Source organism: Macrobrachium rosenbergii, chromosome 45, assembly GCF_040412425.1.
Source record: "Macrobrachium rosenbergii isolate ZJJX-2024 chromosome 45, ASM4041242v1, whole genome shotgun sequence".
In the NCBI taxonomy this organism is placed as follows: domain Eukaryota; kingdom Metazoa; phylum Arthropoda; class Malacostraca; order Decapoda; family Palaemonidae; genus Macrobrachium; species Macrobrachium rosenbergii.
Genome location: NC_089785.1, coordinates 18,323,824 through 18,351,121, shown reverse-complemented (window position 1 = coordinate 18,351,121; position 27,298 = coordinate 18,323,824). Strand labels below are relative to the sequence as shown.

The window sequence follows — 27,298 nt, the reverse complement described above, 5'->3', positions numbered from 1 at the left end:
ACTGAATCCCATTTGAAGGCTGCTAATATCTCTCCTTCGTTGCCAATGCTGAGTCTGCATTGTTTTACATACTTTATTACCCAGCGATTTTGCTATATTGGTGACTTAGTATGACAGAACGATGCTATTTTCGTGTCGCCTCTGGGTTTGGGTTCTGAAGGAGCAAAAAAAAAAAAAAAAAATTGCATTTTATTTATAAAAATGTTGTGAACAGGCATCTGCATTTATACACTCTGCCTTCAATTTTGCAAGTACCATAAGGTGTAGGTCCAGTCTCTCTCTCTCTCTCTCTCTCTCTCTCTCTCTCTCTCTCTCTCTCTCTCTCTGACACGCACACACATGCACATTGCTAACTTATAGCGTCCGTTTAGTTAAAGTAATGAATAAGTTTTTTCCTTTATAAGAATAAAAATTTCACGTTTCAGCAAAATAGTATGTTAGAGACGTCTTCAATTTTCTTCATTATTTTTTATATGCATGCCTTACGGGACCATGAGCGAGTTGCTAGCAATAACATTAAGATATTGACATAAGTTTGTGAGATTAAGTACCTTTTCCCTCACTACGCCGTCCTTGGCCGGTGACGTCATCAAAATCTACCTCTAGACTAAGAAAGAGGACAGACACTTTTGGTCATCGTCGTGACTTAAGTGTTAGCAACTTGAACTCCATTTATGCAACCTGAAACTTCTATGAATTAAACACTTTCAGGTGGGATCAAAGTGCTTGCTTTGGTAATTACATATAAAAGCTCTGCGCGGAGCTGTGTTTAATAACAGCCGGTCGGGGATGAACGTGAAAACATATGCAAAATACGGTTAATTTCTCAAATCTCCACTGTACTGTATTATGTACACCCATTTCTGTATTTAGTAAAAAAAACTATATTATTAAACGATATCTCAGTGAGGAGCTCTTCCGTAGAATTACCCTTTATTTTAAATGGATAACTAGAACCTGTGCTGTGTGTTCTCTAGACTATATACGGTGGAATCTCTTATGCACTGATGACAGTTTTACCCAAGGTCATTAGTCTTATAAAGTGCTCAACCTTCATAAGTTTTTGGTTCATGTTATTGTGGAAATTTTGCCCTCTTCTAAAATATTTTGCACCGATTTTAATTTCTAGACTATCCTGTTAGCAGGCTACTCAACGTATATGCAAACCAGATTTCAGCGGTAATTTATTTTTTCAGGCAATTCCTCGGTTAGCCACGAACAAAGCTCGAACTTTGGGGGCGACAAATGGATTTCTTTGGTATGCATCATTCGACATCAAATTGCACGATTAGCAAAGGTAAGTTGATGTTAGAATTAAGCTTGTACATTTTTTAGGTTCCAGGATCTCATTACATTCCAACGGGATTTAATCAAAATAACCCTTTATTTTCAAAGTTTAGTACTTGGCAGTTACTCGTTATTGTCTTCAAAGTTTGGTCTACATAATGGTAATTCTGGATTATCCAGAATAATTGAGATTGACCCATTATGAAGTATTACTTTGAAATATTACATTATGAAGTATTACATTATCACTTTCCATGTACATAGAAAGTAATAATGTAATACTAGATGCCTCGGGGATTGGTATGGCCCACTAAGTAACAGAGTTTGATAAGTAACAGACCCAATTGTAGAATCTGTAATCGAACATTTTCAAGATGTTCAATAGGTAACAGTAATTCCACATAGTTTCTAGCTGTCTAGCCCAAACCAAATAATGATTTATGCTTGCTGTTCAATTTACGAGAATTATCCAAAAATGCATCATGGCTAAGAAGGTAGCCTAGCAAAAAAAAAAAAAAAGTAGCATTTAGGTAAAAGAGCCTAATAGAAAGCCAGGTAAGCTAGTGTTATTATGTTAAGTTAATACCTCAAGATGAAATTAAAACTATAGTAATATCATCCCAAGAAAACAATACAAGTCGTTGATCAGCCTTTTTGGTTCATGGTAGACGGACATGGCATAAACAGGCATATGTAGTGACAACTGGATTATGTAAACCTTTCTCCCTCACCGACTAATGCTGGAAAGCTTAGCGGTCTTAACCCAACCACAGTGAAAAAGCTATTTTGCAAAGGGCATTTGAGGCTAAACCTTGATCATCGGTTACTTTTTCTTTACCAGTGCTCCTGAGACACTTCTAAGTGAACAAGATTTTCATTCGGGCAACATGGCTCAAACTTTGTCTTTGATCCACACAGTTATTCTGTTTTTTCTTGGGTGCTGTCAGCTGATATTGGCTTATGTTGTTGCTTTTGATATACGGTGTATATTTTTTCAAGAGGGGGCAAAAATGAGGTACTGTGTCTTGCCTGTCTCATGAAGTTGCTCATTCTTTGAGAAAAAATGTTCGATCTCCTCCCTTGTGGTTCCTTAGAATTTAGTCTCATCTGAGACCATGTGTTTTGGTATCAGTAGTTACTGATGATACTTTTTTACTTCATCAGGTAATCGGATGTTATTAAAGAGTGACTTATAAACCTGATCTTAGTACTACCTTTAACTTAACTTTGTGATTCAAGTGTAGGAGGGACCCTGCATCTTGAGTGAGCCTAGGCGGCCACTCTTGTCTGCTGCCATTTCACAGGGTAGTCTTCTGGGCCGTTTTCAGTTGGCCTGAATTTTATATTCAGTTCAATTAGGCATAACTGATTTTCCTCAAGTCTTCTCACTGTGTGTGGAGGTCAAAATTCATCAGCCAGTGGCTGGGTACATTACGAGGTCTTTGCTAAGTCTGTTCTCTTTCTGTGCTAACAGGTAAGACCTTAAAGAATGGAGTGAACGTGTAAAGAGCTTTGTCAGCCACAGCGGTAGAAAAGTATAACTTAATACAGTAGTTGAAAACTAAATTTGTCAAATGGATGGAGTTGGTCTTTAGATCTGCTGTATTTGGACTTCCGACAACTAGGCCCTCCACTTGACCCCTTAACCCAGGTTTTTACCCATAAAATTTTGGGCACAGACCTTCAAAATTTGTTCATATGGGTATTCAAGATTGATGAACTGTGGTTTTAGCCTCTCCAACGTAAAATGTTTGATCCATAAATATATGGATCAATCATGAATAACCAGTAAGTGCTGGGAATTCACATATGCACTGAGTGCTTAGAAACATAACACCACTTTCTAAGAGAAACCTCCCAATTGGAATCTCTCGATTTTAATGCACTGTGGAACTTGTAAAACCTCTGTACCAGAGTTAGACATATAACATCCCCCCCAAAAAAAAACTGTGTAGAGGCAGGGCTCTCCTGTTGAATCCTGAAGGATACTGACCCAACACAAAAGGAAACTTACTTTCTCGCTGTAAAGCGAATTATCAAGTAGTAGAGCGCTGTTTAGGCCTATGTAACACAAAGCCTTCACCCAGTTGGCAAAGGGTAGGGAGGAAGCATGGAACATAGTGACAAATGATATGGCAAGATATGGAAAATTTACCTCTTGAAGGAAGAGTAACTGCAAGAGCCAGCGAAAAGAGCAGAAAGAGAATTCCAAAGCTTCTGGCCTATGTAAGATGAAGCTCCTCTCGTTGGTTAAGGAGAGCTTTGCTGATAGGTCAGACTAATTGGGTCAGTTACAGATGACAAAGTATGGGATATGTGTGCATGAACATGAAGATTTAAAATTCCTTATGTTGAATACTTTGGTCTATAAACTGCTGTCATTAAATTGCTAATAGGAGGTTACAATATTATTTTTGTTACTTAGCTTGCCATTGAAAATTAGAAAGCCAGTGTTTACATAAACTTACCACCAATTTCACTGCAAAAAGAAAATTTAAACTTTCCTTATGTGCATGTGAAAAAAAAATTGGCTAGTGCAACAAGGGTGTTCTGATGAACAGTTTGAAAAAAAGATAAAGAAACTGAAAGCATCTTGCAAGGTTTTAATGATAGTAATACATTAAGAAAATAGTCTGTCATCGGGATACAATACCTAGACACGTTTCTACGAGGTAAAGTTAGGATTTCCAGGAAGGCCGGGTATAAGAGCAATGCTTCAACAGTTCATAACAAGAGAGAAAATATATATTTTGAAAGTTATACATAACTTACACTTATGATATTATTGTCAAAATTTGTTTATTGTACCATTTTAGTAATCATTCAAGGTATCTAAGGTGATCATGGGTTAACTGTACCCTACTGTGTACCTTTCATGTTGGAGGGCGAACATCATAAGTTAATTAACCCTTTCGTGTTAGAGGGCGAACATCATAAGTTAATTAACCCTTTCATGTTGGAGGGCAAACATCATAAGTTAGTTAACCTTTTCATGTTGGTGGTTGGGCATCATAGGTTAATTAACCCTTTCATGTTGGAGGATGTGCATCATAGGTTAATTAACCCTTTCATGTTGGAGGATGTGCATCATAGGTTAATTAAACCTTTCATGTTGGAGGATGTGCATCATAGGTTTATTAACCCTTTCATGTTGGAGGATGTGCATCATAGGTTAATTAACCTTTTCATGTTGGAGGATGTGCATCATAGGTTAATCAAACATTTCATGTTGGATGATGTGCATCATAGGTTAATTAAACCTTTCATGTTGGAGGATGTGCATTGTAGGTTTATTAACCCTTTCATGTTGGAGGATGTGCATCATAGGTTTTTAACCCTTTCATGTTGGAGGATGTGCATCATAGGTTTTTAACCCTTTCATGTTAGAGGATGTGCATCATAGGCTTATTAAACCTTTCATGTTGGAGGATGTGCATCATAGGTTAATTAAACCTTTCACATTGGAGGATGTGCATCATAGATTAATTAAACCTTTCATGTTGGAGGATGTGCATCATAGGTTAATTGAACTTTTCATGTTGTAGGATGTGCATCATAGGTTAATTAACCCTTCCATGTTGGAGGATGTGCATCATAGGTTAATTAGCCCTTTCATGTTGGAGGATGTGCATCATAGGTTAATCAACTTTTGCATGTTGGAGGTTGGGCAGCATCACTTGGTTGGCCCTTCCATGCTCAAGGGTAAAACATTGTATATTAGTTAACCCTTTTATGTTTGTGGGTGTGCATCAGTGGATAATAATCCTTTCAAGGTTAAAGGTGTACATCATAGATTAATTAACCCTTCTAAATTTGTGGGTGTGCATTAGAGATTAACTGATTGATTGTACATTATAGATTGTGTAATCATTTCATACGGGAAGTTGTGCATCATTGATTTATTAGTCCATTCATGTCAGAGGGTGAAGATTACAGATCAATATTTTCATGTTGGTAGTAGAGTTTTATAGATTAATTAAACTTTTAATGCTGGAGGGTGATCATCATAGATTAGTAAGCCCGTTTTATATTGGAGGATGATCATCATAGATTAATAAGCCCTTTTTATGTTGGAGGGTGATCATCATAGGTTGATAAGCCCTTCTTTGTTGGTAGGGGATCTTCATAGGTTGATAAGCCCTTCTTTGTTGGTGGGGGAACTTCATAGTTTGATAAGCCCTTGGAGGGTGATCTTCGTAGGTTAATAAGCCATTTTTATGTTGGAGGGTGATCTTCATATGTTGATAAGCCCTTCTTTGTTAGAGGGTGATCTTCATGGATTAATTAGCCCTTTAATGGAGGAGGGCGATTATCATAGATTAACCAAGATGTCATTGGTTGTAAGTTGTCGCTGTCAGGAAAGCGAGATGGAGGAAGAAGAAGAAGAAGTAGAAGAGGATGAAGAAGAGGAAGAGGAAGAGGAGGAGGAAGAAGCTGAGGAGGTAGAGGAGGACGAGGAGGAAAAGGAGGAGAAGGAAGAGGAGGAGTAAGTGGTAGTGGTGGTGGCAGTTGCTGCCGTTCCTGTGGCTGTGGTCGGAAGGAGAGGCTCCGTGACGTTCGTGAGGGTTGACCTCCGGGGTTCCAGATCCAGGGAGAGGCGGTAGAGGTTGTCGTCACTCATCAGGAGAGAGGGGTCGAGCAGGTAGGAGGTGACACGGGGGTTGTATTCGATCTTGTACGGTGTCTGCTGGAAGTGCCTGATCTCGCGGATGACGTGGGCAATCTGCAATGCAAATGGGAAGAGGCACAGTGAATGATAAGTGATGTCAGTAGCTAGTATAGCAAAACATCTATTTCAAACTCCCACCACCTTGTGTTTCAGTTTCTTCTAGTGTATCTCTGAGGAAGAGTGATAAAACGCATACATGGTACACATAAAATAAATTACACAAGTGCCTAAGTAGGGATTCCACTGGAACCACCAACATAATTGTCACCTCAGATGGAGGTTGCTTCTGCTTGCCACCATTTTTCTAAAGATGTTAACTAGGTTATTCCTTTTTGCTGGTCATAAACATTACCCCATGCTGTAGTTATGTGGACTGGAAATGAATGATATGCAATTGTGGATAAGAAATGATGACGACACTGACAGGCTGTACTTTATTGACAGTGACTGATTCATATTTGGGAGCAATGGAGGATGGTTGGATGACAAAAACTGGGAACTGAAGAATTGGGCAATGAGGAAGGTAACAATATGTATGCAAAAGATTATCAAGTGAAGAGGAGGGACTATAGAAGCCAAGGTTGGAAATTACGAAGTGTGTGTTTGAACAACTCTCCTTTATGGGAGTAAAGTGGTGGCTGGAATGTAAATGGAAGAAAAAGGGGAAAACGGGCAAATTGTTTGCGGTTAAGAGGTATGCACAGGTAAAAAGTTGAATCAATTTTGTGGTCAACTGCTTGTATGGGAAAGATGGAAGACAAGAGCGTGGAGGAAAATGTGTATGATTCAAAGGTCTTCGATGAAGGAGAAAAGGCTGGCTGAGAAAGTTCTTGTTAGATGAGGGTGAAAGAGTTATAGAATGAAAACCCAATAGTGTCTAGGCAGCATGAAAATGTATGCAACATAGGAGTGGCACTGTGTGCATAGGGTCTGTCAATATGATCTTAATGAGTCTTCCGTTTAGAAATATGAGTAGCCTATGCTGATGGTGTGAAAGTTGGACAATGATTGATTCCAATGTCATGAAACAATTGTGTAAATTTGGACCTAATTTTACATTTAATTTCAAATTGTGAATTATTCATTTCACTACTTTCCCTCCTCAAAATATTAATTCCCATTTTGTCTGGGAAAAAGAGAATTTATTTAAACATCGAAGCTTTTGCACTTTTCACTTACCATCCTCATTTTAGAGAAATTAAGGAGCCCATCATCCGTGAAGTTAGGCGTTCCTTCCTCGATGAACGACAGGTCAGTGAGATACATGCCCAGGTAGGGGATACATGGTGGATCACATCGATGGAGAGCGTCCCGAAGGTTCCGGAATCGACCGTCAGAAGACACAAGCGCCTGAAGCTTTTCCAGTGTTTGCCGAGTCTTCAGTTGCAAGAGAAAGACCAAAAAATAGTCAGAAATCTTATTTTACTTGAATGCTACTTGTCTGAAGCTTAGAAATGAACGTCTTGTTTTCACACAAAATGCAGGTCTGTAATGAGCTTTGGAAGACTAATTTTAATGGGATGGCATTATTAAACCCAATCTCTCACCCCAAGGAAATTCTGGCTTGCAGTGATGGTCCTCCAGACCCAAAATTACTCAGCTTATACTGATCAAGAAACAAACTGTATCAAGCATGTTACTACCTGTCATTTATCTGAGGTAAACCATCCAAGTATAGACCAAATCCAACATTATTTTGTAAATAGATATTTGAAAAATGACTAGCCTCTATGCTACTGTGAGATGAATGTTACATGAGTATGTTAAGGGAAAGTGGAATTGTTAATTAGTAGATTGTTTCACTGGCACTTTAAAAGTGGGAATTCTAGAGATACTACTTGCTTCGAAAGGTCAGATGCATTAAAGACGTAAACTGCATTTTTACAAACCGTTTTGGAGACTCTCTCCCAGGTCTTCTTGAGTCGAAACACTGAGGTGTTCTGGAAAGCTGCACAAACCTGGAAAGGAAAGACTGTTGAGAGACCCAGTGTTTTCTCAAGGCAACTTTAGACAAAGTTTAAACTCTTCCAAGACTCTTACAGTGCCAGCCTGTAGGATTTGACCTGAAAGATGGAAATTATAACAAGACATATTTGAAGAAGCTGAACTAGTAGATGGCAAGATTCCATTGTGAATGGGAGAGAAATGAAAGTCAGAAAGCAGTTCAGATTACAGGCTGAAGGGGTGCTGGGTAGAAACTTCATTATTGCCTACTAGGTGGTGCGCAAGGTGCCCTGTTAACTGTAAACCCCAGTTAGGAAAGTGGCAGGGAAGTAATGCTGCAAAAAACGTTCTTCAAGTGAGATGTTTTAATGGAACAATAGGTAAGATGATGCAGCACTGGCTGGATTTATTCCAGGACTAGACACACCTATCACTTTTATTACAGAATGGGCTTAGTGTGACCTGATGGATATATGGCAAAAGTGAACATAATGCCAGTCCAAGACCTTTACAGTGCAAATTTAAGACAGGCCAAAAACTCATGAAAGGTGGAAATCAGTTCTTTGCAGTGAAAGTAATATCTTCCCATCCAGACTTTTGTCAGTTGTTTGTTGTTGATGTGGACATCTTTCAGTTACTCATGTGCATCTACCATAGGGTTACTTTAGGAATACGTTCTGCTCAGAACTTTATTCTTTATCTTAGTAAACTAATAGCTCTTATGTTAATTAATTCATTTATGTTTTTGTTGATGACACAACAATGTATTGATCTGTAATGATCTCTAATGTAAGTTTTGATTATTCCACCTTATTTTCTTCTCCTTCACACCCAGCCATCCTTTCTCCTGCACTCTCCTTTCTTCGTGTATCCACTGATCTTGAATTGTATTTGAATGTTAATCTCGAAAGTTAATCAAGTTCAATGCTGTTAAGGAACAGTGCATAACACTCCTAATTCAAGTTTGTTGAATGAAAATGAAACTGGCCCTTGAAAGCTCACGTGAACTCCAAATATGAACTCAATGCTCTTTTCAGTACTGGAATAAAGAGTTGTTTTCAGAGCAGTGACATTACAAGACAGAAGCACATTACAAACCTGAAGCACGCCATTGAAGTTGTGAAGGCATCGACAGATGTCAGCTACTGCAACCCATTTCTCGATAACGGCCACTCTGGAGAGTAAGGTTGAAGCTCGGAGCACCTCTGATGCCACCAGCCTCGACACCTAGTCAAATGTAGAAGATAAACTGACATTCACAGCAAGAAGTTCCCATTTTGTAGCAGACCAATGTTTTAGACTTACACAAAAAAATCATAGTTTATTTGTCTGTTGTAAATGAAATTTGTAACACAAAGAGTATGAAGAAACTATAAAAGCAAGTCATTGGTGTACACAGCAGCTTCAAAGAAAATACTTATGTTGCCAGGATCCCAGGATATTACAGCATGTTTCCCATAGTAATGTTATATAAAAAAAAAAAGTGCATGTGTTCCCAGAAAAAGTGAGCATGTGCCCCTTAGTAACTTCAAAAAGATAGATAGCGTGTGGTAAGCCAGAAAATAAAGCACACTTGTCCATGGTAAACTTGGAGATGAATGTAATAACCGAGATTAGGAATGAATATATGGCCTTAGTGACCAAGTAACCCAGACAATGAAAGCATGTGTGGCCAGTAGAGAGTAAGAAATAGGAAAGTATAATCTCATAGTAAAAGATAAAAGGAAAGTTTGTAAGTCTATAGTGACCCAGAAAAAGAAAGTATGTGTCAGTAAACCAAAAAATCCCAGAAAAGTAAAGTGTGTCCTCAGGGCAACATTAACAAGGAATTTGTGACATTGCAACCAAGGAAAAAAAGTGCCTGTCCACAGTTAGTAAGAAAAGGAGAGAATGTCAACTCTGTTCCAGGCAAGGAGAGCACATGTGTCCGCAGTTACTAAGGAAAGGAAAGAATGTGTCAATAGTAAACCAGAAAATGAGGCCACTTGCTCTCATAATTACCCAGAAAAGTAAAGCACATTCGTCCATAGTAACCCTGATAAAGAAGAGACATTTGTTCGTAGTAAACCAGAAAAGGAAGGCACATTCATCCCATAACCCAGTGAAGGAAAGCACATGTGTGCTCATAATAGCCAAGATAACCAAAGCTTTTAGTGTAATGTGAATATTTTTTCATTTGTGAAATTTCGCGTTTTGGTATTCTTACCTCGTTGAAGCGCCGGGTGATAAGTAAGATATAAGGAGCTTTCTCCTCCTTATCTGGCTTCATCCAGGACGTCTTTAAGAATTCTCTGTCATGGGAAAGGTAAAAATATTAGCTGGATACAGTTTTCAAACCAAGAGCAGATCATGCAAAAGTTTTATATGATTCCTCACAGAAATAGAAACAATGAGAATGATTATTTTTGTTTTCATCTTTTTAGAATCCTTTGGTAAATGTTCTGGAGATCTCTTCAGAGCAGTAATTGACTGGTTGATCAAGGAGGGTAGTATAAATTCCATGGTTTAAATTTTGATGCATAGGCATTTGGGACCTATCCCCCATTGGCTGTCGGCCTAAGAAACAGGAGATCAGCGCCTGCCCTATGAGCCTACAGAGGCCCAGGAGGACTTTAACTTTATGCCACAAGGGAGATCAGTCACTGACCCAAATCATGTGATAGCAACTATCTGTCAGTTTTGAGGGACCAGTCGTGAGGTGTTTATTTTCAATGAATAATGCAAATATGGTGGTTGTGTAACTTAACCAGAAGCATAGGTAGAGATTAATAATGAGGTCCATTGACTTTACCCTCGGGAGCTCAGATATAAGTCCATTTGTCTGTTTTTTTTGCATTTTTAGTTTGTTTGTCTACTTGTTCACAAGATATTCCAAAAATTAAGTATCCATTTCGGTGAAATTTTGTGTATTGATTGTTTCTGTGCAAGAAATAGTTCATCAGAGTTTTGTTTGATTTTTGTCTCAGTCTAATTTTTTCTTATCTTTTACAAAATTATCAAAAATACATTTTAAGATGTTCTTTCAGGCATTTCATTGTCCTAGATTGAGAACTCATGACAGGTCGACAAAGACTTGTAACTCATCATTGATGGTTTTCACCTCTGATAGACCTAGACTGAGAACTCACGACAAATAGTCCTAGGTAGATGTGTTGTTACTGATAGTCCTTGTAATTCATGGCTATTAAATTATTCCTAAAATGGTAGACTGGTAACTCATAACAGTCTCAGACAGGCAACAGATGACTGGCAATCTTTAGACTAGTAACTCACTCGCTCCTGATGGAGATGAAGATCTGATGGTCAGTATAGGTCATCTGCTCGGCTACTTCTAAAGCTGAAAGTGTTTCGATGCTCTCACGACTAGGAGTCTGTCAATAAGAGGAAAATTTTGTGAGTAACAAAGGACAACAAAGCTTTGCACAGCACTAGAATGAAGAGCAACTAAAGTACAGGTACTTCCTCCAGGTATGCTTTACTTTATACCCAGTTGGTTTTGCATCAGTGTTACTCCAGCTATTGGGGAAACCTTTATGCTGGTATGAAAGAGGATCATGACAGAGAAGAACAGAGGATAACTGAATACAGTTTGGTACTTGGTGGACATGGTTCCAAGGAATCTGACTTAGGTTTGCAAAAAAGATCTTTCAAGCAACTCACCGATGGCGGAGCAAGGAGCGTGCTCAGCTCCACTTGTGTTTCTGGGGGTTCTTCTTTGGCCAGGAGCTTCAGTAGCTGTGAGGCAGCTTTGTGTTCAGCAGGCAGCAGAGATGGACTGCAGGCCATGTCATCAAGGAATTCAATGGTTAATGCTCTCAACTGTGAATCAGTATCGAAGTCCTGTTTGAAAATATAACTGACGTTAGTGGAAAACAAGCTTTCATAATCATAAAGATAAAAAAGACCATTTTTCTATTATAAGAGCAACTCTGTTCCAAATAGCGAACAGTCTAAAAACTATTGTAAATAAAGGTTAAAAATTTTTGATAAATACAAGACTGGCTATATAAAACGGACAGAAGAGCCTTAGGAAAACTGGCTGTACTAGGTTATAGCATTCACTTCAGTTCTGTCAGAACTACTAAGCTATTACAGCAGCATTGCAAAGACAGAGTTTTTGGCATTTTTTAGATCTTGCAGCCAAACTTTGCACCAAGTGTCCAACAATGTTTGTGGTAAAATTGAAGCCGTGTATGTTTTAAATACACTGTAGAAAATATAGAAAAGGTAACTTTACGATTTTGACGCTTAATGATGCTGACCAGTTCTGATACTTTTGTATGCTTTCAATTAGATTCCTGGCACTTCCATTCTTAACGATTCTTTTCACACCTTGAGAGTCATTCCATCTTTATGTAAGACGCCTTAGGTGGGTAGTGCCGTCAGTGCACCTCACGTGGTGCACTGTGGGCATTACTTAAGCGTCTCAGCAGCTTCCCTTCGGCCCCTAGCTGCAACCTCTCTCATTCCTTATGATGTACCTCCGTTCATATTCTCTTTCTTTCATATGTCTTTCCACTCTCTCTAACAGTTGTTTCATAGAGCGAGGTTTTCCTCCTGTTACACCTATCAGACCTTCATACTATCAATTTCCCTTTCATCGCTGAATGACCAAATAGGTCCCACCGCTTAGCCTTTGGCCTAAATTCTATATTCTATTCTATCTTTATGTAAGAGGAAAAATTACAAATATCTTTCAAAACCTGACAAAAGCAAAGACACCAAGGGCTAACCTGCGAGTGCTTGGATACCCAGTGGCGAAGGACATTGAGTACCCTCATTGTAGCTGCCGTCGAGATGATGGATTCCTGCCTGGGCCGTTCCCTGAACGAGGCTCTCCGGCAGTCGGTGATCGAGAACTGGTCCAGAGGTGGTACGTTTGTGATGTCCACGAGGGTTACTCGACCCTGCTGTGGCGACAGCAAAGGCTGCTGCAGCAGAGGCGCTGCTGCATCTGTAATTCAAAAAAATATTGTTGTTTTCTGGCGTTAGGTTTAATACTAGATTCAGTTTGCAAAGAGGGTTATTTTGGCCACAACTAAAACGTGGAATAGTTTGCCTACTTCAGTTGTGGTTCTTCTGATTTCCAAATGTTTTTAAGCGAGGAGTAAATTCATTTCTGCTCTCTGCTGGTGGCTCCTGAATTTAGGTTTATTGGTTTCATTCTCTGTTCCATATTTAGTACCTTTTCCTACAACCTCTCTTTTCTCAAGCTGATTTCCCTTTGGAGCCAAGAAAAAGTCTGCTGAATCTGTTCATAAGGGTTTTCAGCTGAAGATTTAAAGGAAGAAATTAAATAAAATGCAGCGCAAGAATGAGACAGATTTTCATTGGAAGCAGAATTTCTGTGGTTAAGAGGGAGTTCACATAATGACATATACAGGGAAAGCCATAGTAACCTGTCAACTTAAGTCGGATGGAGTTCTCAAAGGCCTTAACTTATGAAATAGTTAAATACTGTTTCCGATCACTGCTCAAACACCGTTTGGATTTGTATCTGAAAAGGGTTAAACATTAGTGGTTTTAATTTTTTTTTTTTTCGTGTCGCTGAAGTCCAACATTGTTTTGATGGCAGTTTTTAGCATTAGATAAACCCCCAAAACTTTTGGATGGATTTCGTTAATATTTTTTTTTTTGGGGGCGTGGTTAAACTGACATTAGCAAATATTGGGTTATAATGGATACTTTGCTGAATTATGGTATCTAGAAGTTAGTTTTTTTCATAATATTACTTTGGGTGTAAACAGAGAGAGAGAGAGAGAGAGAGAGAGAGAGAGAGAGAGAGAGAGAGAGACTTAACAACTTAACAAGCTAATATACCAGTTTCTTCATATTTCTTTGCCTTTTCGTTGATTTCTACTTTTCTCACTTATATAAACAAAAAGAGATGAAATGCATTTATACCTCACGATAAACAAATTGGCTGCTAAGAAATGCTTAACTGCATTATGTTTATTGCCAAGTCAACTAGAATATGCCCAAAGTTCTCTTCCTTACCCGGAAATCAAACCCTGCCTCTCTAGCTAGTGAGCTAAGTATCACGACCCTTTGAATTCGAGGTCCTGTACCCTCATACCCACGCTTGTTTGTATATGGCATGACCTTACCTGCGCTGGGACTGCCTGGAGGAGGTAATGACTACCCCGACTCTGGGCACCGAATGGGATGGAGAGTCTGGCACCTGAAAAGCAAAAAGAAGTCCGCTCAAGAAATGCAGTTTTAAATAAGTAAAAAACGCGCCGAAGTTTCTTCGGTGCAACCGAGTTTTCTGTACAGCGTATAATCAAGGCCACCGAAAATAGATCTATCTTTCGGTGGTCTCGGTATAATGCTGTATGTGCCACGGCCCGGTGGTGGCCTGCCTTATATCGTTGCCAGAAGCACGGTTATGGCTAACTTTAACTTTAAATAAAATAAAAACTAATGGGGCTAGAAGGCTGCAATTTGGTATGCTTGATGATTGGAGGGTGGATGGTCAACATACCAATTTGCAGCCCTCTAGCCTCAGTAGTTTTTAAGCTCTGAGGGCGGACAGAAAAAGTGTGGACTAAAAAAAGTGCGAACAGAATAAAGTGCCGACGGACAGACAGACAAAGCCGGCACAATAGTTTTCTTTTACAGAAAACTAAGAGGAACACACTTGATGTAAAAGTCATTTGGGATGAAAATAAAAAAAACAATAAACTAAGGACAAACACAAAGTCCGTTTAGTGATAGCATAGGAAGAGAGAGGACTGTTCCTAAACTGTATGTGGATGTATACTGAAGTCTTCAAAACTTTTGGTTTGCTATATGCATTACAAGTATGGTGCAGATGTTTTTACAATATGAATGAGAAGCTAAGAATACTCAGCCTCCTGTCTTTTATCTTAATACATTCAGAGACTTATCCAAGAATGAAGAGAGTACAAAATAAAATACTACTTTTATAACAGGAGTTGTGATGTGGACTTGTATTGGGTTATGTTCTAAGAGACTTTCAAACCTGACTGCTTTACCTGGAAAGAGGACCTTGGCGTGATAGTGTGGATGCTCGACCTAGGTGACGTGAGTCCTCCCAAAGCTAGGAGACTATATTCACTCTCCCCGCTGAGCCTCTTGGACCACTGGTTGTGGGAGAATCCTCCAGTACCTTCGTCCACCATCAGGAATCCTCCTGCCGATGTCGTGGCGATGTTGTTGAAAGGGTCGTTAGTTGTGCCATGGTTGGTGTTCACTTCGAGTGTGTCCATGTCCTCCTCTTCGGATTCAGAATCAGAACTGGCATCCTCAGTCTTGGTGCGTCCCTCAGAACACGCCAGAAGTGAGAAAATATAGGCAGGGGAGAGTTAAATACTTGATATGATCTACGTTTGGTTCGTACTGAGAAAAAATTTGCACTGAAGAAAAATGGAAATGTTGGGTAAGAGTAGCTAAGTGATTTCGTCACTGTAATGTCTTAATCATTTAAAATATTTTCATTTATCTGAAAGGTATGGAATTTTTTCCAAATTTCTGGGATAAAATGCTAAGTACTGTTCGTCATTTGTAACTCTCTAACTTGCAGTCGTTAGTTAAAGGTAAGTTTACCTGAAGTAAATTACAATTATTATTCCATGAGCAGTTAGAAAAGGATTCTCCTCTGCTGCATAAACTGAAAAACAGATCAGGGAGTTAACCAATTATCTTTAGCTACTGCATATTGGGTCCACTCTGGAAAATTGGAAAGGGTGATGGTGTTATGGACACTCTTAACAGCACTGACCTGTGGTTGCTCTTCCAGAGGGAACATCGTCTGTGTCAAGGAGAGTCGATGCACTGCCTCTGGATAGTTTGAAGCTGGGAAATTGTCCAAGAGATGAGAAGGACGTCTGCTATTCCTTCCTCTGGAATTCCTCCTGTCATTTTCTAGTGACAGACGCCATTCTGATGAATCCAGTAGATCTGGATCCTCTTCTCCTTCCAGGGTAGATTCAGAGGCGTCTGTTGGACTGCCCAGTTGATTACCATTCACTTCTGTAACAAATAAAAAGAAGAGGATAAAACTGATGGTTCGTAAGAATATGTCCTTCTTTAGATATTTTCTCTAACTTACATCCAAGGTATCTAAACCTTGTCGTGGCTATTGCCACATGCACTAGACACTTATGTTTTTGTTGCAAGTTTAAGTTATGTTTGGTTTCCATTTACTGCTTACCATTTGCGTCCTCATTTTCAGTCACATTATCAGCTTTGTCCTCTGACTGCTGCTGCCCTTTTGGTGACGTGGGGTTCTTTATGTCCTCTTCGTTAATGTTTGGTATGGTACCCCGTATGATTTCAACCTGGAAACAGAATGGAACTGTTAATAGCATCAAGTCCTCATTGTTTACTGGTGGTCTTAAATGATCCCACCGATACTGTGTGGAAGATGCTCTGAAGTCCTATAGAGGAGATAGCCAAAGATTAGCGAGATTGGAAAAAGTTTTCCAATGTTTCTTGCCTTACAGAAGCCACAAAGGCAATCTGAAGGAAGAGATTTTGATTCATGATGTTTAAGAAGTTGCACGTGAAGTAAAGATTTAAATAAAATCAGTAACAGTGTAAGCTACAGAAACTTGATTGTATTTAGGGGGTTCACCTTACCAAGGATGTTTTCAAGAGGAAGGATCAGTACAGGATTTAAAAACATGGGAAACTGCTTGTCTGTCAAGTTCTTAAAGAACTGCAACTGGAGCAGATGCCTTGCCGGTCTTTAAAGGTAAAACTGGAGGATCAGGGGCAACAAATCTGCTAAAAAAATGTGTTTAAGATTCTTGGATAAAAATAAACATACTCCCACTTTCCTGACAATGAATTACTAAGCAGCAGAAGCTGTCAAACTAAGGATTACTTGGAGAAAAGGTTATAACAGAGGAGACATATGCTTAGGTAACCCAATTTAAGACCTGATGAATAGTAGGTCAATTTGATGACCAATGTATCAGTTCCCCTTGAAAAATAAAGAAGAATTGCTCTTACATCAGCCAGAAATCTAAGTGCCATAGTTGGTGTTCTGGAGAGGTGAAGGTAGAAACAACAAAAGGAAGAGAGTGATCAGGAGGCACAAAGGGGAAGAAATCTGAAAGAAATAGTTGAGAATTTGAATTAATATAGGGCTCAAGAATATGGGTTGCATGCTCATGGTGATTAGAGACATGTCTGCGAAGTTGGATAATTTGCTCTACCTTATTAATTCCTCTCACATCTGTGTGAGTAGAATAGTGCTACTGGCTGTATTGTATATTGAAGTCATGTTTCCAGAGAACCTCAGTTCATTAGAGCAAAGAGAACAGAGACTTTAGGCAGAGGCAAAGTACAGTAACTGAAGAAAGTAAGTCTGTAGAATGAGGTGCAGAAGCAACTCTGTTTCTCTCACCTTTTTGGGACTTGATGGGGAAGTAGGTAAGCTCTCTGATAAGTCACCACATTGTTTTTGTTGTTGCTCCTGTTGTTGTTGTTGTTGTTCCTCTGTATTTTGGAGGTTCGTTCTGTTCAGATTTGCCAAGTCCTCAAGCGTTCTTCTCGCCACATCGTCCTGGTCACTTGGTTCTTCCTCAGCTTTTAAGGGGAAAATTTAATATTTGCTTAATTGTGTGCAATAGTTCAGCCTTTGCATGAAGTTCATACATATACATGTATATGCATATATACATGTGTGTGTGTGTATATACAAATGTCCACTAAGCCCCTCAACTCTTTCTCCACTCTATCTACCATTCAGCCAGTCTTCAGACTGCTCATTCCATCAACATGAGACTGAATTAAGGCAGCATATCTTCACATGCAGAACAAAACAGAATATGAAATTCAGGCCGAAGGCCAAGCGCTGGGGCCTATGAGGTCATTCAGCGCTGAAACGGAAATTGAGAGTAAAAAGGTTTGAAAGGTGTAACAGGAGGAAAACCTCAAAGCAGTTACACTATGAAACAATTGTTAGAAGAGGATGGAAAGTAGGTGGAAGAAAGAGAATATGAACAGAGGTGCAGTAAAAGGAATGAAAGTGGCTGCAGCTAGGGGCTGAAGGGATACCACAAAGAACCTAAGTAATGCCTACAGTGCACCGCGTGAGGGCCACTGATGGCACTACTCCCCTACGGGGATCTTCATGTGCAGCTTTTGGTCTAAGATTCAATTCGTCATTCAAGTTCTATATAAATAAACTTACATAAATTACATTTTTGTCCCAAGTTTTAATTTGACCAAACTATTTCTAATGAATTTGTTCTTGACTAAGTCCTCTATATGGAATAATCTGTTTTTCTTTCTTGGACTCTCCATTCTCAATTCCGCAATCAGATTTACAGAATTCTTTCATTTAAAACTTCTGAAATAGATTAACTGAGCCTTGCAATTTTGCAAAGTATTTCATGACCTGCTTTACTATGCCATCCCACACATCTTTCAAACAAGTTCTTTGACAGACCATCCATGCTTACAGTCTATTCAACGTTCACCTTCCTGGACTTTTGTGTATTTGGACTTGAACCAGTTTCAACTTTAAGTCTAGACTTTCAACATTACAACTTTCACTCAACTAGGTTTGCAACCTATTGAACTTTTATTCACCAGGACCTAAGGCCTATTTGTCTCTGTCCATCTAGACTTGCACCCTATTCAACTTCCATCCAGCACGACTTATGATCTATTTAGTGTCCATCAAAGCTTGCAACCTATTCAACTTTTGACCACCGGGATTTTTGGTCTATTCAACTTTGTCCACCCAGAACAGCAATCTATTCAATTCGTAACCAACTTCTGGTTTCCTTACACTTCCTGTATGACAAACGCCAGTGAATGTCTCCCGAAGCCTTTGCCACCTGGACATCAAAGATCCAGTAACTCTCATCTGGTACATCGATCTCAATTCCTGCAATAAGAACAAAGGGATTTATTGTAAGAGATAGCAAATGACATTGTTGCATAAACATTGCATTAATGCAGTTTTGTAACGTGAGCATTGTGCAAGATACCTACTGGTAAGCATTCACCATTGTATGCTGATGTGTTCTTTATCATCTTTCACTTTGTTGCTGAAGTATTTGAAACTTGAATCGTTTTCCATTTTTAGTTTTCTGTAAAAGAAAATTGTGCCGGCTTTGTCTGTCCGTCCGCACTTTATGTCCTCACTTTTTTCTGTCCGCCCTCAGATTTTAAAAACTACTGATGCTAGAGGGCTGCAGAATGGTGTTGATCATCCACCCTTCAATCATCAAACATACAAACTTGCAGCCCTCTAGCCGCAGTAGTTTTCATTTTATTTAAGGTTAAAGTTAGCCATAATCGTGCTTCTGGCTACGATATAGGATAGGCCACAACCGGGCCGTAGTTAAAGTTTCATGGACCGCGGCTCATACAGTACCGAGAACACCGAAAGATAGATCTATTTTCGTTGGCTCTGATTATACGCTGTAGCGGCTGTACAGAAAACTCGATTGCGCGAAGAAACTTCAGCGCATTTTTTACTTCTTTTCATCTATGTTGAGTTTAAATCTTTCGAATTGTCTTTATGATCTCTGAAAAGCAAGGTCTACCGGGAACCTTCTCCTTTAACCATCAGTGCTAGTCTCTGCAGGACTCTTGGTCTGTCTGTCGCAGGAAACAGAGACTCTCAGAAGGATCTGACATCCTGATATTTTCTTTACTCTTCCTCACTTTAAACTTATTTATACTTTTATATTTGTTTTGTTTTTACCTCTCCTCTTTTGTCAGTGACCTCCACTCTACCTATTCTTCTTTGCAACCTTCCACACCTCTCTTGTTATCTGCATCCAGTCTCAAATCTTGCTCTTTCTGTATCTGTCAGCTTTGGTACTTGAAGCTTTTCAGAAAGGGTATCTCAGTTTTGTCCAGCTGATTGTCCCCAAAGTCAATTTTCATGGCTCTCTCTGTTTTCTTCGATGAACATGACACTGAGTAGAGGGTTTTATCTGAATTTTGGGTTTTCGAACAGGAAAAAATGTAATAAACATTTTTTAGGATACATAGCTAAAACTGCTGAATCTGCTGCCAAAGAATTTATAATTTCCACCTTCTGGTTAGAAAGTTGTTTAAATAGCCTTATCCATTCTTACTTTTGAGCATTGCCATTATATTTTAGGTTACTTGTTCTTCTTATCTGTCCTCATTTATTGCCATATGCCTCTTAATTTCTGATATCCTATGATTTATTCACAACTATTTCACTCGAGCTGGAATTCATTCATGCTTACAAAGCATGCATCTGCCTCTGTTTGCCTCTTGCTCACCTAGAATTTATTATGCAGCTGTTATGGCATTTTTTCCTTAGATAATTCAACTCATAATGCCTACGTGGGCAGGAATAGGTGTACAGCAATTACTTTTCACTTTTTTTTCCTTTTTCTTGATGTATGATTATCATTTGCAAAGGTGTCCGTGGACTGTGAAAATAACCATCATGTCTTGGACGCCAAAAGATGAATCTGAGGCCAGTAGTACAAATGGGGTACCACCCAGCACTTGTTGGTTAAAATCTGGAAATTTTGCTCTCTTCCACATTTCCAGCTTCTTATAACCTTTATTGGTGGGAGAGACGGTTCTTTATCCTATGAAGAACAGTCTCTTATCATTTATCATCTCTTTATGACCACCACATACTTTTGTTTTGACAGCCTGAAAAATGGCGTCCTTTCACTGGTACTTTGTGGAACTTGAAAACCCCAAGAGTCAGTCCCTCAGATCACCGATTCTTTTACCATTCACCTTAAGAAAGTGGCGGTCTCTTTCTTCCCTTGTGCTTCCATTGACACTTTCTTGCAGTGACCTTGCTTGATCTGAGTTGTCATAGTCATCTGAGCTTCTTTACCATAAGAAAATCTGCCCGAATGCCTGTCCCTACAGAGATAACACGTTTCTGATGATGTGCTAAATCTGTAGGTTATCTATCTGTATGGCATGAATGACCACAGTCATTGTGAATGCCCACAGTCATTGTAATGTCATGTTATATCAATCAGTAAATGAGTTTACTGGGTAACAGATTTCATCAGCTACTCACCAGAGAATGCGCTAAATGCTGAGGACCCCTGGGAGAATTTAGTCCACTGTCCGTGTCAGGCGGAGGAGATGATACGTATTCTGGAGATCTGGGGATGGGAAAATAAAATCAGTGAAAATGTAAGCCTAAGGCATTCATTACACGGCTGTTCCTGTTGGTGTCTGCAAACTTTCTTAAAAGACTGTGAGGAGTTGGTATTTTGGAGAGAAGAGCTGTTTTTATGTTTTAGTTTATACTTAATGTTATCAAATGCCTTCGAGTGATTCTTACCTGGCTACACCATATAATAAGAGAAATTACTGTGCAGCATATGCAAAATGCTGATTTTTCACTCTCAGTGTCTATGTATTTTGTCACAAATGGCCCTAAATTCAGTTCACATCTGACACCATGCAAGGAAATGTAGAATTTAGTCTTTGTTGCTATCTAGTAAGATATTCTATCGATTCCTAAATGTACTCTGTGTCAGAGATACTCACTCGAATTTTACCATTCTCATCGTATGCGGCCATCTTATGAATCCTGTTGTACAAGGCCATCTTTCCACTCCCTATCATAGGCAACTTTGCTGCCATCTTATGAATCTTTCTACTCCCTATCGTAGGCAACTTTGCTGCCATCTTATGGCTCTTGTTTTACAAGGCCATCTTTCCACTCCCTATCATAGGCAACTTTGCTGCCATCTTATGAATCTTTCTACTCCCTATCGTAGGCAACTTTGCTGCCATCTTATGACTCCTGTTGTACAAGGCCATCTTTCCACTCCCTATCGTAGGCAACCTTTGCTGCCATCTTATGAATCCTGTTGTACAAGGCCATCTTTCCACTCCCTATCATAGGCAACCTTGCTGCCATCTTAAGAATCTCATTGTATATAGCCATCTTGCCACTCCCAATCGTATGCAGCCTTGCGACCATCTCATGAGTCGCAATGTATGTGGCCTCCCACTGATACTTCCATTGTATGACCCTATTTCACTACTACTGTTGCATGCAACCTGATCTATGCTAGGCAGTGGTTCCCAACCTTTTTTCATTGCATCACCCATTTACTGACTTCTTCAAGTTTGTTTTACCCACATCATCAAGTGTAATTACAGTAGTATAGATTCTATGAATCTGTAATAAAATAATTAGATAAGGGTTATTAAAAAATCGTACTGAAAGCTTGATGTTTTATATTTGTATATATATATTTATATAATCTCAGTTGTACATGCCAGTAATATCTCAGGTGGTTGAAAGCAACTGCTCAACTGAGATTCAGCACTCACAAGCTCCAACTGCCAGTCTGCCAGTCAGGCAAAGTTGCCAATTCGTGTTTTTGTTCAATTTCTAAATTTTAAGATACAAATTATAAATCATATAGTGGCCTTCCATTACCCACACAAATTATCCAAATTACCCACTTGTGGGTAACCACCCATAGGTTGGGAGCCACTGTGCTAGAGAACCATAAATACTGTGTGGGTCTTAGCTAATAATTTCCCTCCAATTCTCTTATTACTTCTACCCTGTCTTGTATGTGACATTACAAAGCAGTAGGCTGATAAACTATTTGGTTATAGTATTTTCATGACCAATAAATGCCATTAGTTAATTTTATTTTTCTTAAAACTTATAATTTTGCAAACTGTTTGATGACCGTTTTTACGATATCATTCCACTATGTTAACAGCATGCCATTTCACAGACCACCAATATTTACGATCTGTTCATCTTTCGTCTTCCTGGACCCGTAACCTTTTCAACTTTCCTCAGTCTCGACTTTCAATTCATTCAACTCATATTAAACTTTCGCCCATTCTGATTGGTGGCCTGTTCAATTTTCGTCCGACAGGGCCTGGACCCCAAGTAACTTTCATCTACACAAACTTGCAACATATTTGATTTTCAAACAGAACTTGCATCCTATTCATCCGAAAATACAAATATGCACGTCAGATACAATTTAAAAATATAAAGAATCTATAATGTCAATTGAAGTATAAATGAAAGTTTATCACGTTATATTCTAAAGCTCACAAGTTATGCACAGGCTCTTGACCTGTGTTCAGTTTCGACCTACTATGAATCATGGGGACGATGATGTACTTGCGAGTTGGGAACTAACTATGCAGAATTTTCCTTTTCTTGTTTTTGCTTAGAACCATTAGTGATATCATGGGATGAATTTCACAGCAAAGTGAAACGGTTTAAGCTTCATCTGATTGCCCTTCGTACTCGTTATGATACTTGAGAAATGATAGGCGTATATATGTTACAGGCAGATAGTGAAACCAGGCGTCTCACGAACTGCCTGAAAATTCAGCCAGATAGCGAAATGCACTTAGGGACATTTGATCCCCCCAGGGGCTAGTACTAAACACGGTGAAATACATTTGACCCCCGGGACTAGTACTAAACACGGTGACATACATTTGACCCCCAGGAGCTAGTACTAAACATGGTGTAGGTGAGTCACTGTTTCGCCGTGTTTAGTACTAGCCTCCGGGGTAAGTATGCGTGCAAACAAGAGAAGCATACACACACACACAACATATGCATTTTTGGATGTGTTTCCCAAAGGAAACTGTACCAACCTCTCGACAGACGAGTCTCTTGAGTCATCCATATTCTGTTCATTGAATTCTGGGTTGTAATAGACCTTCTTCAGGGCTTCTAAAACAGTAACGCCGTCGGTGAACACACGGTAAGTCAGGAGGAAGGTGTTCAAGAAGTCGATAGATAAGAAGCGCAAATCCGTTAGCCGTTCCAGAAGCCTTTCAGGGGTAGCGTAGCGGATGTGAGGTACCTGTGGGAAAGAAAGTCAGAATTCTAGCAAGTTGCATTTCTATGAGGAATATCAGATATTTATGAGTCATCAACAGAATGAGTCAATAGAGGGAATTACTGTTTTTTACAGGGATCGTCAACTGAACCTCGTCTGCTGGCATTTATTCTTACTGTTAGTACTGTAATTACCAATGAGAAATTTGTAAGGATCATCAACTGGGCAAATTAGCAGAGGAAATTACTGTTTTTACAGGGATCGTCAACTGAACCCTGTCTGGTGGCATTTCTAGTACTGTTGGTACCCTATAATTACCAATGAGAAATTTGTAAGGATCATCAACTGGGCAAATTAGCAGAGGAAATTAATGTTTTTGCAGGGATCGTCAACTGAACCTTGTCTGATGGCATTTATAGTTCTGTTGGTACTATAATTACCAATGAGAAATTTGTAAGGATCATCAACTGGGCAAATTAGCAGAGGAAATTACTGTTTTTACAGGGATCATCAACTGAATAACCTGTCAGTTGGCATTTACTGTTAGTATTAGAAGTGACATCTGAGATAATTTAATTGTGAGAGTGTTTGATTCCTTTGTAAGACTCTTCAGCTAAATACACTGCCAGATGATTTGGTAGTTTTTAGAAGACTCATAATTTGAATAAAATCTCAGATTATTGGCACCCCACTGACTAACGGTGCTTTACCTTGCAAGTCAGCGTACTTCACACTTTGTAGAAGACTCCTAAATTAAATAAAATATCAAATTATTGACACTACACTAACTAACGGTGCTTTACCTTGCAAGAGTTCAGCGTACGGGAGAACCTGATGTCAATGTCGTCCCTGAAGAGCTTGGGGTCGTTCTTGATGAAGTGTGGCATCGTTATTGAAGATGTATCGGACATAGACGAGCGGAAAAAGTTGTTGAAGTGAACGTTGTCCAGACACTTTGGGGTAAAGGGAGAGAACATTAAGTCAACCAGCACTTTAAGCTTTCTTTTAATTACTCACACATCGGTATATTCATCTTGGCCTTCTTTTATGAATGTACAAGTCTAATGAATCACCTTGTAACTCAGAAAGTAATGTGTCTTACGTGGCTGATATCGCTGATCCAAGCCTGTTTTTCCTGCATCGTGGGAGCGACAAGATGGATGACGATTGGGAGGCCACTCTTCTGCTCCACGACGATCTTGAAGTCGAGGTTAGTCTGTTCCACAGCGAAATTTGGTCCCATTCCCGACGCGTCGCTGTTGCTGGCTACTGAGCTATCGCTGGCACTGCTGCTCTGGGAGGAGAAGGAACTCACGGTCGAGTCTTGGGAGAAGAAGAAGAAGAATCAGCATCATTTTGGTGTTTATTTGGCAACATATTTGACAGTTCAAAGCAAAAACAAATTTGGCGTTCTTCGGATACTTGAAATGGGAGGACTTAAGGCTTTATTTTGCAAAAAGGAAACTTAGTCTAGAATCTTGAAAATTGGGAACGTTTTAGAATTTAGGAAAAAATTGCTGTTGACGCCACTGCTTTAATAAAAAAAATGTCTCACTTCTTCTGATAATACTGTTTTCTTCCAGAAGCTTCGTGACCTCAGGTCATTTGATGCTACCGTTTCCCTAAAAGAGAGACCTGACCTTATTTGCTACTGATGCTACCTTTCCCTTTAGAGAGCATCCTGACCTTGGTGCAACTGACAGTGCCATTTCCTTGTGCCACTGAGACTAACATTACCCTCAAGGAGTGACCTGACCTCAGTTCTACCGTTATTACAGTTACCCTCAAGGAGTGACCTGGCCTCAGATCTGCTGACACTATTGTTACCCTACCCTGCCCTTAGATCTGCTGGCTGTGACCTGAATGACCTCAATGCTATTGATGCTACTATTTTCTAAGGACCTCATCTCAGTCACTGTTTTTCCTCAAGGGGAGAGCTGACCTGAGTTCTACTGAGACTACTGTTACCCTCAGGGAGTGACCTGATCTCAACGGTTCTAAGGTCACTGTTTTCCTCAAGGAGTGACATGACCTTACTCTTACTGATGGTGCCATTTCCCACAAAGAGCACTCTGACCTCACAGTTCTAGTGACTGCCATTTCCTTCAAGAAGCGGCCTAACCTCCCCGAAGTGACCACTCCATAAACTTAGCATGAATCATGACAAAACCCCCTTTTGCATTTTTATTTTCTGTAAAAGAAAACTATTATAGAGATGGCTATTTGTCTGTCCGTCCGCACTTATCCTATCCGCCCTCTGATCTTAAAAACTACTGGGGCTAGAGGGCTGCAAATTAGTATGTCGATCATCCACCCTCCAGTCATCAAACATTCCAAATTGCAGCCCTCTAGCGTCAGTAGTTTTTACTTGATTTAAGGTTAAAATAAGCAATGATCGTGCGTCTGGCATCGCTATAGGTGACAACGTCATGAGGCCATTATCGGGCTATGGCTGAAAGTTTCATGGGCCTTTGCTGAGAGTTTCATACAACATTATACGCTGTACAGAAAACTCTGCGCATTTTTTACTCGTTTGTTATTTGAACTGACCTGCGTCGTCAGCGTGGCAGAATTCCTCGCTGGGGTCCTCGATGAGAGTGGCGTCGTTGAGGGCGATTTTGCCCACCCCGGAGACCAAGTGGAGCTTGCCAGCGGACGTCCTCGTCGCCATGATGAAGTGGTTGCTGTGACAAAAATGCATTAGTAGTTAATGCGAGCTGTCAACTTTATTATTATTATTATTATTATTATTATTATTATTATTATTATTATTATACTGAAAATTAGCAAATTGACAAATGGTTACAGAGTAATAAACAAACATTTACACACAATAGCAATTTGATTGCAATTAATAAATTGCATTGCATTTTGATGAATATACATTTAAATTATTTCTAATCCCATTGTTACAGTTGCAGAAATTTCAGTCAATCATACATACATACATACATACATACATACATACATACATACATACATACATACATACATACATACATACATACATACATACACTCTTATTAAGCGGAGAAGAAATTGTCTTACCAGGTAAGATTTTCCGAGAAATTCTTCATTGGTCAGTTATGACTGAAAGCTCAGTGTCTGGGCAGAAAACTGTTTTAATGGCTGTAACTCTGCTGGCATAAGGCCCTCTTCAAGAGCGAACAAACGAAAGTTTTCAAAAATTCTTGTAAGTTTGATTACTTAAATAGGTACATTTTGATTCCTTAAATGCTTGGGTTTTTCCTTCCAAAAAGGAATCATTTCTTAATATTTTTCAGGACTGAAGATTTTGCCAATATGAATCTTTATGAAACACATTTCTTTAAAATGAGGTTAATATTTGCATTCAAAGGACGTGTGTCTTAGCAGTGGATAATGTATTGTTTGTATGTAATCTCGATTTCACATATTTCTTCAAATGGTCGGTGGCTGCTGCTTGAATAAATAAAAGATCCAGAATTACTTAGTGAAGAACCTGCCGGGACTTGGATCATCATTATTTTGATTCGATTTCGAGAGGTCCTCCCATGAGCAATCATTTGGCCCATGATTTTAACCTTCCTTCCTTGCATTACTGAAGCTTGCTGCTTGGGAGGGCATTTATTTT

General features: G+C 39.3%; 1 protein-coding gene across 1 annotated transcript in view; it reads right to left on the bottom strand.

Annotated features, from left to right (window-relative positions):
* Nucleotides 1–3,877: 3,877 nt before the first annotated feature.
* Nucleotides 3,878–27,298, bottom strand: part of LOC136829728 (ras-specific guanine nucleotide-releasing factor 2-like) — a 59,008-nt gene continuing 35,587 nt past the window's right edge. Inside the window, 21 exon segments of the mRNA XM_067088534.1 lie at nt 3,878–6,010; nt 7,136–7,333; nt 7,846–7,914; nt 8,999–9,127; nt 10,107–10,191; nt 11,174–11,271; nt 11,561–11,740; nt 12,634–12,760; nt 12,762–12,854; nt 14,008–14,081; nt 14,899–15,174; nt 15,645–15,895; nt 16,077–16,203; nt 17,277–17,458; nt 18,669–18,767; nt 20,916–20,942; nt 20,945–21,003; nt 23,498–23,709; nt 24,489–24,638; nt 24,788–25,008; nt 26,236–26,369. Of these exon segments, the coding sequence (XP_066944635.1) occupies nt 5,642–6,010; nt 7,136–7,333; nt 7,846–7,914; nt 8,999–9,127; nt 10,107–10,191; nt 11,174–11,271; nt 11,561–11,740; nt 12,634–12,760; nt 12,762–12,854; nt 14,008–14,081; nt 14,899–15,174; nt 15,645–15,895; nt 16,077–16,203; nt 17,277–17,458; nt 18,669–18,767; nt 20,916–20,942; nt 20,945–21,003; nt 23,498–23,709; nt 24,489–24,638; nt 24,788–25,008; nt 26,236–26,369 (3,160 nt within the window). The 3' untranslated portion in view covers nt 3,878–5,641.